The sequence below is a fragment of the Notolabrus celidotus genome, chromosome 4 (assembly GCF_009762535.1).
Source record: "Notolabrus celidotus isolate fNotCel1 chromosome 4, fNotCel1.pri, whole genome shotgun sequence".
Lineage (NCBI taxonomy): Eukaryota > Metazoa > Chordata > Actinopteri > Labriformes > Labridae > Notolabrus > Notolabrus celidotus.
This window is the reverse complement of record NC_048275.1, coordinates 36065483-36081143: the sequence shown is the minus strand read 5'-3', so window position 1 is coordinate 36081143 and position 15661 is coordinate 36065483. Positions and strand designations below refer to the sequence as shown.

Below are 15661 nucleotides of genomic sequence, written 5' to 3'. Positions count from 1 at the left end.
TGATGAAGTGAAACAGGTACTACTGATCCTGATATAAGAGTAGGCTTCAAACTTTCCTTTTTGATAAAGCTTGTAGTTAGAGCTGGATCAGGCTTGGACCAGCTTAGTTATGCTGCTATAGGCTTAGACTGCCGGGGGAACTGTCTATCCCTCTCTCTCCTCTCTCTTCCTGTCTCTTACTTTAACTCTTCCTGTCCAATTAAAGTTACTAACCATAGACCTTTCTGGAGTCACTGAGCTCCCTTGTCTCGTAGGTTCCTCTGGATCTCTGCATATGAACATAGGAGAGGGTTAAGTTTACAGCCAATGAGATGCATCGTTGCTCCAACTCTACTGAAGGAGCCCTGAACAGGACGAGGCAGGACGTTGTCAAAGGAAGTGTCGAAGAAATGCAGACGCACGTTGTCGTTACCCACATCCTTTATCTATTCTGCATGTAGATTCTGGGTCTAGTGTTGACCTTGAATGTGAGCTCATAATCACCATGTATCTTACTATGTAAAGTCATGTCATCAGCGTGTGTAGAAATGGAGACATTGTTTGCACAACTGTTCATGCTGATTGGTCTAAACCGGATATCAAACCTGTTCAGGGAGAAGCAGTAAAAACAGCTTAGATTAGATCATATACTTATTTATTTAACAAAGCATTAAAGGAGAAGAAAAAACTCATTCCTTACTAACAATAACAGAAACATGTTACATTACATGGTCTCATTTTTAAGTAAAATAGCATTGCACTAAACTTACACCAACACTCCACTTATATGATAAGTTTCCAAAACTTGTGGTCTCTTTGTAATAACATCTTGTGATCTGACTACGAGTGCAGTCCATACAATTGTTAAATAAATGCAAACCAGAATTAAAAATCTGTAAAAGAAATGACAAGAAGTGGAATGAGTCAGCACGACTTCAAAGTGTCTAACGACAGGCTGTCTTGGTCTGATTTGGTCTTTTTTCTGAGACTGTTCTCATCCTGTCAGAGACATTCTTTAAAGGATATATAATTATTAAAGCTAGAACACATACTACTTCATATGTGGTTGATTACAAACCCCTTGTTAAGATATGACTTGTGAAATTTCTAAGAGCTCTGGTTGCTTGTAAAAACCTTAAGATGTAACAGAACAGTTCTATAATATAGTTTGTAAACCTATTTCAAGGACCTTCAGTGTGTGTGTGTGTGTGTGTGTGTGTGTATCAGAGGGAGTTAGCGGCCAGTATTTTGTCCCGGTGTTCTTCATACAGGTGCACCATCTTCTCGAGGTCGTGGTCAGCAGGGATCACCTGCACAGAAACACCACAAACAAACACAGCATGTAAAAACAAAAAATTGTAATTAATTTAAAAAATGATGAAAATGAAAGCCTGTAGATCTACTTTTTCACAGCAGAAGGAGGAATACAGTGGAAGCACATGTTGTGACAGCTCCTCATGCTGTTTGCACACTCCACAAACTCCACAGCAAAGGGGCCGTCCCATTACGCACACTTGATCACACATGCAAGCTTGGGTGCGTGTTCATAGTGTGAGTAGTACCAGTGCACAAGTGTGTCCTGTTTCTCCACCAATCAAAAGTGCTGCACGCTTGATTTGCACTTTAACCATACTTTCAGTAAGACTGCAGCTGAAAATCCCCCACACTTCCTTCCCATATAGTGGGGTTAAAGGACATTCTTCACTTTGTGAAGCTGGAGAGAATCAGACAGTCAACTTCACAGGTTGTGGGACTCATTCTTTAAGTATCTGCAGGAGCTGGACCTCTCTGAGATCCCTGATTAGGTGATCATCTATTTTGGCAATTTTCAAAAGTGATGTTGAGGGCGGCAGACTGAACAATAACTATTTATTTATTTTTAATTATTTTTATTCTTAATTGTATTTATTTTATTTTATTTTTATATTTATTTACTTCTATATTGTGTTATTTATTTATACATATATTATTTTTTGTATACACTTCACTATATCATTTAAATTTTAATATAATCTATAGTATAATTGTTGTTTTTGTTGTTGGGTGTCATTCTGTCTGTGTGCTGTCTTGGTTTCGTGTTGTTTGCATTTAACAAAATGTTAATAAACATATCTGTGAAAAAAACAAAGAAGACCGTAGCTGAGCCGTTTTAGCCCGAGTATAAATCCCACAATGCATCATGTTGGTGAGGATTGCCGCTGTATGCCACTGAAGAAATTTCAATGTAAGAAAAATGTTTGAAAGATGCAAAATCAGTAACTTTAAATTATATTCACATCCCAACAATCCATATAACTGTGTGTTTGCAGTGAGCCGGTCCACATCAATAAATAACGTTACATTTGTTCAATAAAGGGACAGCGTTTGAAACACTCAATTCAATCAGCTAGAGCAGGGGTTCCCAAAGTGTGGGTCGAGACACAAACGGGGGGTCGTGAGATGTCATCTAGATTTTTTTTTTTTTTAAGTTATCTAGAATTAGTACATTTTAGCCATTATAATAAAAAATATTGACAAAAACAATAGCTAACCTTGTAATAAAACCTTGAAAATGAAAATGTAATGAGTTTTCTCTCTTTCTTTTTGCCAGATGACTCCTAAGTTTAGGGTTAGTGAACAGTTAATTATCAAAAGCATCAGTAGCAGTAGAAACACAGACACATGCTCATATAATAATAATGCATTTTATTTATAGGCGCCTTTCTAGGCACTCAAGGTCACCTTACATCATTAAAAACAAACAGAGTTTAAATAACAAACAGTTAATAAAACACAATTTAAAAAGTTTGAAGTGAATGGACAGAGGAGTTGTGGTCAGATGGAGTAAGCCAGTTTAAACAGATGGGTTCTGAGTTTGGATTTAAAATGTGGGAGTGAGTCAGTATTACGGAGGTCAGGTGGGAGAGAGTTCCAGAGCTGGGGAGCAGAGCGGCTGAAGGCTCTGGTAACAAGGCGAGCAGGGGGGACAGTGAGGTGGATGGAGGAGGAGGATCTGAGGGTGCGGACGGGTGTGGCAGTATGGAGGAGGTCAGAGAGATATGGAGGGGCGAGGTTGTGTTTGGATTTGAAGGTGAGGAGAAGTATTTTGTAGTTGATCCGGTGTGTGATGGGGAGCCAGTGGAGCTGTTGCAGGATGGGTGTGATGTGGTGGAAGGAGGCGGTGCGTGTGATGATACAGGCGGCTGAGTTTTGAACAAGTTGAAGTTTATGGAGGGTTTTGTGGGGGAGACCAAACAGAAGGGAGTTGCAGTATACCAAACGGGAGGTGACGAGGCTGTGAACAAGAAGGGCAGTGGAGTGGGGAGTGAGTGAAGGACGGAGACGGTTAATATTGTGGAGGTGAAAGTAGGCGGACCGGGTGACGTGGTTGATATGGGAGGTGAAGGAGAGGGTGCTGTCGAGGATGACACCCAGACTCTTAACCTGAGGGGAGGGGAAGAGGGGCGAGTTGTCGATGGGAATAGAGAAATTATGAAGTTTGTTTAATGTAGATTTTGTGCCAATTAGAAGAAGTTCAGTTTTATTGCTGTTTAATTTGAGGAAGTTTGAGGTGAACCAAGATTTTATTTCAAGGAGACAATCAGTGAGGGAAGAAGGTGGAAGTGAGGAGTCAGGTTTAGTGGAGAGGTAGAGCTGGGTGTCATCCGCGTAGCAGTGGAAGTGAATATGATGTTTACGGAAGATGTGACCAAGGGGGAGGAGGTAGATGATGAACAGCAGGGGCCCCAGGACAGAGCCCTGGGGCACACCTGTGGTGACGGGGACTGGATGGGAGGTGAATGATTTAAGATGAATGAACTGAGTGCGGCCTGAAAGGTATGAATGAAACCAGTTGAGGGGTGTATTAGTGATGCCTATGGAGGAGAGTCGGTTCAGCAGAATGGTGTGTGAAATAGTGTTGAAGGCCGCACTCAGATCAAGCAGAAGGAGAATGGATAGTGAACCGGAGTCAGCAGCAAGGAGGAGGTCATTGGTGATTTTGATAAGTGCTGTTTCGGTGCTATGGAGGGGACGGAAACCAGATTGGAATATAGGTAGGGTCATTTTCTGCAGACCAGTTAAATGAAGACACATTAAATCAGTTTGAGGGACAGTGGGGGTCACGAGTCTTTGGTACCGGTATTTTTGGGGTCGCGGGCTGAAAAGTTTGGGAACCCCTTAACTAGAGAGTCAAGTCATTTTGAATGGTATGGTGTTATTTGTACTCTAATGTGTTTTCTTTTGTTTTTGTTTTTTGTTTGTGTTTTGGTTTCTCCTCTCCTTTCCTTTTTTTTCGTATTTGACTGTATTCTATTTTTTTTGTTTCATCTTGATCTTTTTAGGGGAGCTCTTTTAACATCTGGCAAGGGGCTACGGATGCAAACCAGCCTTTTGACTAACTCTGGCATATTAACAAAAAATTTTAATAAATATATATGGTCCTTTTAAATGAAAAATAAACAAATAAAATAGAGACCTTTTTACCCTTGTACTGAGGAGTTTTATCCTTTGTCATTTATTTGAAGCAGATTCTGGCCATGTATGATTCATTACTTGTATCTTGGTTTGCAAAGGTGTTCTCATTAATAATCATTAGGAGTATTCTATTACAGCCACATATTACAGTTGATGTGTAAACAGGAGATCATCCCAGTGATCAAAGAACACATTTTGCTCTCTACGCTTTGTTTTAACCTTTAATCACCGGTGGCACATTATAAGAAATTTGCCAAAGCAGAGCTCCGAATAACCCCGGCACATTCAGCTGCATGTTTGTCTTATGCAATCTTTTCCTCTCAATCTACTGCGTGATAAAAAGGGGGTCGGGAGTGTGTTCCAAAAATCCCGTTGCATTAGAGGGCGCTGGTGGCCTTGGGGTCTATGCGCACGCCCCATATACAGAGGCTATAGTCCTCGTTGCAGAGGTCGCAGGTTTGATTCCAGCCTCAACCATTTACTGCATGTCCTCCCCCTCTCTCTGCTCCCCACATTTCCTGTCTCTTCAGCTGTCCTATCCATTAAAGGCAAAAATACCCCCAAAATATTACTTTAAAATCCCTTCACACTTGACCACCAAATATGTTCTTAAATACTATACACAAATGTTCCTTTGAGGTGGCAAAGCGCCACCAAGGTGTGTGTGTAACCGAGCGCACTCAGCTCAGAGTGGGGGAATGGGACAGAACCAAAGACTTCTCTGGACTTGAATAGTCACTCACCAAAACAGGAGCAGGGAGAGGGGCGGAGACACGTTTGATGAGCCAGTCTTCATACAGCTGGTGGATCGTCTCCAGATACTCCTGGTAGACACAAAAACACACACAAACAAACACACAAACACAAGGAGCATTAAGGTTAAGTTTCCTTTCTCTTTAAGTGGATTGTATTCATACTGAAAGGTGACACGTGTGTGATTCTGCAGCCTCACCAACGGAATGACTTTCTCCTCCTCTCTGCATCGCTGCTTCAACCTCTCGTGACAGGTCTGAGGAGACGATTGCAGGTACACTGGATCCAGGGACACACGTCAAAGAGTGGACATCAACAAGCAGCAACAAATACATGGAAGACTGAGGGACTTTATCACACTTATCACAATACTTATCAAACTGATGTCTCCTTAGAAACACTGATTTACAAACCTAAGGGAACTTGTGTTAAAGTACATATTGCAGATCATGCATATGATCTTAGGAAGCTGCGTCAGGCAAAAGAAGAGGCCTACAGGAGTGGGGACCGGGACCTGTTCAAGCAGGCCAGAAACAAACTGACGACGGAAATCAAGGTAGCTAAGAGGAGCTACACTGAGAAGTTAAAACAGAGCTTCTCTGCCAACGACCCCTCAGAAGTTTGGAGAGGCCTGCGTGAGGTTACAAGCTACAGGAGACCCTCCCCCCACCCTGAAGGTAACGAAAGACTGGCTGACGACCTGAACAGCTTCTACTGCAGGTTTTCACACCCCACACCAGAACACTCGGATCTACCTGGTCCCTCCACAGGACTGCAGAAAAAATCATCGGTGTCGACCTGCCCCCCATCAAGGACTTGTACCGGTCCCGGGCCAGGAAACGGGCAGGTAGCATCACCGCTGACCCCTCACACCCTGGACACAAATTCTTAAAACTCCTCCCCTCCGGCAGGCGCTACAGATCACTGTGCGCCAAAACAACCCGCCATAAGAACAGCTTCTTCCCCCAGGCTGTCACTCTGATGAACACTACAGTGGGGCAAAAAAGTATTTAGTCAGCCACTGATTTTGCAAGTTCTCCCACTTGGAAAGATGAGAGAGGTCTGTAATTTTCATCAGAGGTACACTTCAACTATGAGAGACAAAATGAAAAAAAAAATCCAGGAAATCACATTGTATGGTTTTTTAAAGAATTATTTGTAAATGACAAAAGTTCAACTCAATACTTTGTAACATAACCTTTGTTGTCAATGACAGAGGTCAAAGGTTTCCTGTAAGTCTTCATCAGGTTTGCACACACTGTAGCTGGTATTTTGGCCCATTCCTCCATGCAGATCTCCTCTAGAGCAGTGATGGTTTGGGGCTGTCGCTGGGCAACACGGACTTTCAACTCCCTTCACAAATCTTCTATGGGGTTGAGGTCTGGAGACTGGCTAGGCCACTCCAGGACCTTGAAATGCTTTTTACGGAGCCACTCCTTCGTTGCCCGAGCGGTGTGTTTGGGATCATTGTCATGCTGGAAGACCCAGCCATGTTCCATCTTCAATGCTCTCACTGATGGAAGGAGGTTTTGGCTTAAAATCTCACGATACATGGCCCCGTTCATTCTTCCCTTAACACGGATCAGTCGTCCTGTCCCCTTTGCAGAAAAACAGCCCCAAAGCATGAGGTTTCCCCCCCATGCTTCACAGTAGGTATGGTGTTCTTGGGATGCAACTCAGCATTCTTCTTCCTCCAAACACGACCAGTTGAGTTTTTACCAAAAAGTTCTATTTTGGTTTCATCTGACCACATGATATTCTCCCAATCCTCTTCTGGATCATCCATATGCTCTCTGGCAAACTTCAGACGGGCCTGGACATGTACTGGCTTAAGCAGGGGGACACGCCTGGTGCTGCAGGATTTGAGTCCCGGCGTAGTGTGTTACTGATGGTAGCCTTTGTTACCTTGGTCCCAGCTCTCTGCAGGTCATTCATCAGGTCCCTCTGTGTAGTTCTGGGATTTTTGCTCACCGCTCTCATGATCATTTTGACTCCACGGGATGAGATCTTGCATGGGGCCCCAGATCCAGGGAGATTATCAATGGTCTTGTATGTCTTCCATTTTCTTACAATTGCTCCCACAGTTGATTTATTCACACCAACCTGCTTGCCTATTGTAGATTCACTCTTCCCAGCCTGGTGCAGGTCCACAATGTTCTTCCTGGTGTCCTTGGACAGCTCTTTGGTCTTGGCCATGGTTGAGTTTGGAGTCTGAGTGTTTGAGGCTGTGGACAGGTGTCTTTTATACAGATAACCAGTTCAAACAGGAGCCATTAATACAGGTAACGAGTGGAGGACAGAAGAGCTTCGTAAAGAAGAAGTTACAGGTCTGTGAGAGACAGAAATCTTGCTTGTTTGTGGGTGACCAAATACTTATTTTCCACCATCATTTACAAATAATTCTTTAAAAATCCTACAATGTGATTTCCTGGATTTTTTTTTTTTCATTTTGTCTCTCATAGTTGAAGTGTACCTCTGATGAAAATTACAGACCTCTCTCATCTTTCTAAGTGGGAGAACTTACAAAATCAGTGGCTGACTAAATACTTTTTTGCCCCACTGTAAACCATAACAGTGTCATATCTGTTGGATCAATACTCTCTGTAAATATACATGTAGATACACAATGCAACAATTCTCCAAGCAGAATTCCATATTTCTATTTATTTTATTATTTAACTACTATTTTTATAATGTTAAAACTACCTCTGCTACTCACCACTGCACTTTATCATATTATTTTAGCCTGTACATATTAGTCATGCCTATTTGTTGTTCTTTTGTATTTATAGCTGATGTTATTGTTATTATTTTTATTTGTAGGTCTTATTCTTATGCCTTGTACAAAGAGAGCACAGTTTACCTAAGTCAAATTCATTGTGTGTTCAAGCATACCTTGCCAATAAAGCTGATTTTGATTCTGATTGTGATTGTGAAGCACCTATCTGAGACTGAGCTTTACATCTCTATATGCGCTCTTAGTCGTGTGTCAGCAGAGTGGCCTGCAGCTTTTTTGCTCAAAGAAAACAGGAGGAAGCTACCTTGTGGAGAATGTGAACCGGCACACATATCTCAGCACTTTAATCGATAATTAACAATGTGCTTTTATCTTAAGCTCAGGGGTTTTACTGTCGACAAGACTTTTATGCAGAATTTTTATTGCTGTTTTCTTGAATCTCTTAACTTTCTAAGTGGTTTGATGGTATGGGTCGACAGGTTTGAAAAATAAAAAGAGACTTCAGGCAATTTTAATTATACGCAGCAGGGATTCGGGCACATCCCTGCCTGACATGTCGAGCCTTTATCAAGCCAGGACCCTCATCAGAGCCTGGTCCATCTGGGCTGACCCGTGTCATCCTCTCTTTAGTGAGTTTCGCCGGCTTCCCTCAGGCCGCAGATACGCACTGCCAAAGAGCAGGGCGAATAGGCCTGCTTAATGATGCCACATAACACTCTTGTTTTTATGTTGTTACTGTTTTAAATGTTTTAATGTTGTGGTGTAATTTGTTGTATTCTTTTATTTATCTGTCACCGCTGACTGAAAAACAAATTGCCCACCGGGGATAATAAAGAAACCTTGAACCTTGAACCTGTATGCAGGGCTGTGCCAGCTCTTCTGAGACATTATAAGCTTGCTTTGCCACAACGTTATGACCCTGGCAATATCTTTACCTTGTAATGCTTTAATCCATCTGGTCGTGTCAAGTTAAAGGAGAGCGAGCTTTGTGACACTGAAAAGTGACTGTGAGTCTGTAAAGATCTGGTTTACCCTCTAATCTCACTTCCTGGTACACCCCTCTGATCTGCAGGTGCACATTAACAAGACTGTTCTCATCCTTTATCACATTAACTAGTATTCACACCATCATTACATTACATTTTGTATGTCTGTATGAGTGAAACTGTTGGTATTATCTGTGTTGTTGTCTCTGCAGACTGTGTGTTCTTGTTTTGTGTATTCTCACCGATCAGATCAACAGGAAGGGAAATGTTAGTGGTGATCCAATCAAACCACTCGCTCAGCACTGCATAGTCCACCTCTGGCATCTTCCCACTGGTTTAAAAAACAAACAGTCAGCTGACAGAGAACAAGTATAAACCATGTCAGTATGCTGTGATGGTAGAAAACATGAATATATACATTAACAAGCTTGATTAATAATTCATGGTGAATCAGGTCCATATGGAAGATGCTAAAAGTCCAGCGGCAGGAGGAGGTACACTTAAACCCATTGATCTGAGCTTAACAGCCACAGACATGTAACAGGCTGGGATGAGTGTAAAAATATTTAATTAAGAAACAAGTGGTCCAAACAAGAAGTGAGACAGCAGCAAACTTCAGTCCTCGACTAACCTCACAGTTTCATTTCTGCATTCATTCATGAAGTTGGTACCACGTGTGTGTTAACAGAGATGTCTAAATATAAATCCAGGTGTGTTTAACAGTCTGGCATAGAAGTCTACAAAAACATACTTTCAGTAGAGCATGTCCTTTCATCAAGAAGCCTCTACGTAGATGACAGGGCGGCACTAATCTGCAGGAAGTTACATTAACGTAGGGAGAGGATTTTTCAAACCTTGCTGAATGTTTAATCATCACACATCGTGGACACGCTCTTACATCCTGCAGATTCTATTTCACTTTCTACACTGAACAAAAATATAAACGCAACACTTGTTTTTGCTCCCATTTTTCATGAACTGAACTCAAAGATCCAAGACTTTTTCTACGTACACTAAACAGTCCCTCCAGGATTTCGCGGGATTTTTTTGTGATTGTTGCGGTCCAAAAAGCCAGATTTTGCGACAGATTTTTGAAAAAAATGCGGTGAAAGTGGCGATTTTTTTCTTTGCTTTTTCCCTCCATTAACATCTCAGGGGCAAGTAAATACGCTAAATTACAGTTTTTTAGAAAACATTCTTGATGTGGCCACTATGACTGTATTTTGATTCTCTTGATTCACAGAAAAATGCCATGAAAGGACTGTATTGCACATTTACAACGGTCCCTGAATGCACCTCGCAGTGACAGAGGCACAGACAGTTCACGGCACTCTGAAATGCATCTGCATCTTTGATGACTATGAGTTGATCAAAACTTACTGAAGGTGTCTGATGTTTCACCAAACTGGATTAAATCAAGCTCTAGACGGGAGTTTTTATGGTAATGGCGGCAACAACGTCAAACCTCAAATAGTAAACAGACGCCCCGTGGTTGTGTCTTTGTCACTAACACACACTGGGGGTAAAAATTCCTCAATGAAGATGAGACAGATGCATGGAGGTGAGGAGAGCTGGTTCATAAAGCACACCTGCTGCAGGTAGAGACCAAGCTAACACTGAGCCCCTCAATCTATAAATAACAACGTTGTCATCGTCACTTGTCCTGCCTGCTGTCCCCTTTTCAACCGCTCTCCGTAGATGTTTTACTGTTGAAAAGTGCAGATCAAGGGAGGACTTAAGTTTATGTTCCAAGGAAGTGAAATTGATGACAAAACCAATGACGTACAGGGGCTGAGATTGAGGTAATTGGTCAAATTTGCGGGTAAGTTGCGGTGATTGTATAAAATTGCAAGGCCGCGAAAAGATCGCGCTGATTGGTTGAATTTGCGTTGATAGTTGCGATCGCGAAATTGCAACTTCCTGGAGGGACTGACTAAAGGACTATTTCTCTCTAATATTGTTCAATCAATCAATCAATCTTTATTTGTACAGCGCCAAATCACAACAAACGTTATCTCAAGACGCTTTTACAAACATAGGAGGTCTAGACCACTCTATGTCAAATTATGAACAGAGACCCAACTTCAAGACAGGGTAAGACTCAGTCTGACCCCACCTTAATCCATCATGATCATTGCACATCGCAGTATTTAGCTAGTTACAGTGGTGAGGAAAAACTTCCTTTTAACAGGCAGAAACCTCAGGCAGGACCAGACTCATGTTAGACAGCCATCATGCCTCGACCGAGTTGGGTCTGGTTCACACGTGTCTAAATCTGTGTTAGTGAGCACTTCTCATTCGCCCAGATAATCCTTCCACCTCACAGGTGTGGCATATCAAGATGCTGATTAGACAGCATGATTATTGTACAGGTGTGCCTTAGGCTGGCCACAATAAAAGCTCTGGATCGGCGTATACGGCAGGGTGTTCCAGTTCCTGCCAATATCCAGCAACTTGGCACCTGTATTGAAGAGGAGTGGACCAGCAATCCATAGGCCACAATTAACTTCCTGATCAACTCTATGCCGAGGAGATGTGTTGCGATGGTTTTCAATACAGTAAAACTGCACATTTTAGAGTGTCCTTTTATTGTGGCCACCCTAAGGCACACCTGTGCAATAATCATGCTGTCTAATCAGCATCTTGATATGACACACCTGGGAGGTGTAGAGGTGTGAAAAAATATTGATACAGCAATATATCGCGATACTTTGACCTCCGATATACGATCGATATTTCAACTCTTAATATCGATGATTTGGTAATAATAAAAATTCACATTTTAGCCAATTGGAAAAGTTGTTTTCAATCAAATAGTTTTGACTTAATTTGTCCTTTCAATTTTGAGTAATATTGTGTAATTTACATTTACACCATCCCTATTTTTTCTTAGTTTACTGTGTAGAATATCACAATATATCACAATATTGTGATATCGTGATATATCGTGATACTATCGTATCGTGACCCAAGTATCATGATGCGTATCGTATCGTGAGGTTCTTGGCAATACTCAGCCCTAGTGAGGTGGATGGATTATCTGGGATAAGGAAAAGTGCTCACTAACACAGATTTAGACACATTTGTGAACAATATTTGAGAGAAATAGTCCTTTAGTGTATGTAGAAAAAGTCTTAGATCTTTGAGTTCAGTTCATGAAAAAGTTTTGCGTTTATATTTTTGTTCAGTTTATATATTTAATGTACAGCTCAATCCAAGTTTACCCTTCTCCACTCAGGTGATATCGTGGCCTAAATGAGAATAGATTTTAGATTTAATACCATTCCACCAGTAATATTATCATATTATATGATTATGAAATATTTAAAAAAACTATTAAATCGGCTTATTAGACATTCAAACTTAAGCACTGACTCGAGCAGCAGTTTCTTTTCATGCAGCTGAAGCGGCAAAAGAGTGAGAGTGAAACATCCAAACTCACTGTATGAGTGAGGATTTCTAATTCCACAGGGTGAAGTAGAAGGACCTCTTTCTGACAGCTGTTGCTGTGGTGAATTGTATTGTGACGGCTCCTTTCAAGTTGGATTTTTTTTTTACACAAGCTTTACTTTGAGTGAGCATACTGAGAGCTGGTTGAACTAACTCAGATGAGCTGTTCTGAAACTGAAAACTCAGAGTTTCCAATCTGAGGGTAAATCAACTCAGAGATCAGGGTTAGACTCAGAGTTTATTGAACCTTTTGCACTACATGTGAGTTATGAGAAACAACAGCTCCCTAATCACTAAACTTTTCAGGGAGGAAGACAACAAATCTTGCTGTTGGGCACAGGTTTTCATCCCACTCCCCCTAAAGGCGGGCCTCCCGATGAGTCTGTTTCTGGTCATTTGAGGAGGGTCTTTGATTCCACAGAGGACTTTAGAAAAGAGGATATGAAGACCACATTTGTGCTTCAGGGGAACCTTTGTAGGGGATTGATCACGCATATGAACTGGCCCTTAAAAAGACTTGCTTGAAGCTACTCAGAAAGAGTGCCTAGAAAAAGAAATTCTCCCTATATACCCTATATCTCCCTATACCCACTCGAGCACAGTATGAAGTGTTTTTAAAAAACACAGGCATGTTCTTACGTCTGACAGTGAACTCTGATCTTTGAAGACCCTCCTCTATATGTAAACAGGAGAGGAAGAGATCAGTTGGTCTGTGCTGTGTTCAATCATTGACCTTTGCTTCACGAGGGTAGATGAAAAGTTTTATGAAGCTCCAGCTTTAAACTTTATGATTGATGTCATTCTTCTGTTTTGGATTATTTTCCATTTAGAACTTTTAATGTTCCTTTAATTTAAATTCATCAATGTATTGTCTGTTTGTTTTGTTCTGCTTCCTGTCATGTTTCTTCTTAGTTAGGAAGCTTTCGTTTTGCATTTTCCATCAGGTTTACTGATCCACACCTGATGCTGTGATGCTGATTAGGAGCAGACTTGCAGCCACAGCCTTCTTAACATACTGTTTGCCTGAACTTCTGGTGGCGCTCTACGCAGCATGACAGCTTAATTACAGAGCTCCTCTACCAGCTTCAAATTTCCAAACAAAGGGGCATGAGATGATGTTTCTCTCACCTCTTTTAAATCAAAGACTAAGACTTTTTTATTTGCCACTGCCTTCCTATCTTAGATTATTTTAACCCACTTTAAATTAAAATTTTAATGTAATTTTTAATATATTTCTAATTTTCCTTTTCTTTTCTGTTTTATCATATTTGTCATTTTAATTGTGTTCTTTTATGCCTGTCTGAATGTCTCCAATGCTTTTAATGTTTTAATGTAAAGCACATTGAGTTGCCCTCGTGTATGAAATGCGCTATACAAATAAAGCTGCCCTGCCTTGCCTTGCCTTGCCTTTGACCATGCTCATATTTTCTGGTCTTACCCCCTTATTAAGCCTGACTGGAAGGAAGTAGCAACAATTATCTCAAAAACTCTCAATTTCACCATCAATACAACATTCATCTCGCTTTGCCTCGGACATATCCCTCATGGACTGAGTAAATACGATGCCTACCTCCTAAAGATTTTGCTGGCATCAAGTAAAAAGGCCATTCCAAACTTTGGCTTCAGAGAAGTGCCCTACTGCTGGTATCTTTATTAATATTGTAAAACAACTACATCTTTTAGAGCAAATGACCTTTTCCATACAGCACCAAAAAGAACTGGGGGGAAAACGATGGGAGAAATGGTGTATTTATTTAACCAGGGAAAATAATGAATCATAAATATGTGTGACCAAGTATGCATTTTGTGTATTATCTCATCTACATGTATGCCTTCTTGTACAGACCAAACCATGACCTCATGATCTTGTGTTCTTGTGTGTGTCTAAGTAAATGTATAAGTGTGTACGTATGTATGTAAACATGTATGTTCCAAAAAAGAAAAAAGAAAAGTTAAAAATAAATAAAGATACTGTGTGCCTGATGAGGGCTCAGGACCAAATCGTTACCAATACATGTTTTTTTTTTCCCAAGTTAGACAGTGTGCAGGATTTTTGTAACAGGACCAGGAAGTGAAATGTTTCTAACCACAGATAATAATACCTTCTGAAGAGATTCTCCACAAAGATGTGCTTGGCACTGAAGATGGACCTCTCCATCATCCTGATGGGTGCTGACTGAAACAAACAAGACGAGTGCTCACATTAAACTCTTCATGTCATGTTTTTGTAACATAAGTCTACAGCTACTGACATGTGCAGACAAACAAAGTGTATATCAGCATAGGAGTAATGGATGTCTTTTTGAGCTAACAGTGCTTACTATGGTTGACAGGTGTCTGTCCAGCATGGTGAGTTGAACGTAGGTCTGCAGTGTGATGCCCCAGCGCTCTGGATCCTGGTACATCAGAGCCTGCAGGGACAGAGAGGAAGTGTTGATCCCTTTACATTTAGATTCAACTACAGCTACACAATAAAGCACTGGATACTGCTTTCAATCAGAACATCCACAATCCCCAGAGGATGATCCCAATATTTCTGAGCTGTTTTAAATTCACTGAAATGCTGAAAAAACCTCCAGTAGTTCACATTGTCATTTATTTTTGCATGAGCGCTTGTCTGTAAGAGGACTATTTTAATGTGTGCAGCTGCACTGATACCAGCAGGACTCAGACATTGGAGCGGCTGTCTAACGGTCAAAAGATAAGAAACAGGAAGTTTTATCTAACATCCTTCAATCCACGCGTTTAGGTGTCCTTTAGGCAGGACACTTGAACCCCGAATCTCCATAAGTAAGATTTAGTCAGATTAATTTATAGAGCACCTCTCAAGAGCAGAGGTCACAAGGTGCTTTACAACAACAACAAAAGAAAAACGTTAAAAGGCAAAACAGATACAGTGGGGCAAAAAAGGTCTGTAATTTTCATCAGAGGTACACTTCAACTATGAGAGACAAAATGAAAAAAAAAATCCAGGAAATGATCATGAGAACAGTGAGCAAAAATCCCAGAACTACACGGAGGGACCTGATGAATGACCTGCAGAGAGCTGGGACCAAAGTAACAAAGGTTACCATCAGTAACACACTACGCCGAGAGGGACTCAAATCCTGCAGCACCAGGCGTGTCCCCCTGCTTAAGCCACTACATGTCCAGGCCCGTCTGAAGTTTACCAGAGAGCATATGGATGATCCAGAAGAGGATTGGGAGAATATCATGTGGTCAGATGAAACCAAAATAGAACTTTTTGGTAAAAACTCAACTCGTCGTGTTTGGAGGAAGAAGAATGCTGAGTTGCATCCCA

General features: G+C 41.2%; 1 protein-coding gene across 4 annotated transcripts in view; it reads right to left on the bottom strand.

Moving 5' to 3' along the window:
- Positions 1-15661, bottom strand: part of tk2 (thymidine kinase 2) — a 32759-nt gene that overhangs the window by 13110 nt on the left and 3988 nt on the right. For 3 of the 4 annotated variants that reach the window (XM_034681358.1, XM_034681360.1, XM_034681361.1), the window contains exons 5-10: positions 14682-14771; positions 14463-14536; positions 9153-9241; positions 5387-5466; positions 5178-5258; positions 618-1289 (exon numbers count right to left, since the gene is read on the bottom strand). In XM_034681358.1, the coding sequence (XP_034537249.1) occupies positions 1203-1289; positions 5178-5258; positions 5387-5466; positions 9153-9241; positions 14463-14536; positions 14682-14771 (501 nt within the window). In that variant the 3' untranslated portion in view covers positions 618-1202. Of the gene's footprint in view, positions 1-617; positions 1290-5177; positions 5259-5386; positions 5467-9152; positions 9242-14462; positions 14537-14681; positions 14772-15661 lie in introns of those variants that run through there. The other variant, XM_034681359.1, reaches the window with a different exon arrangement.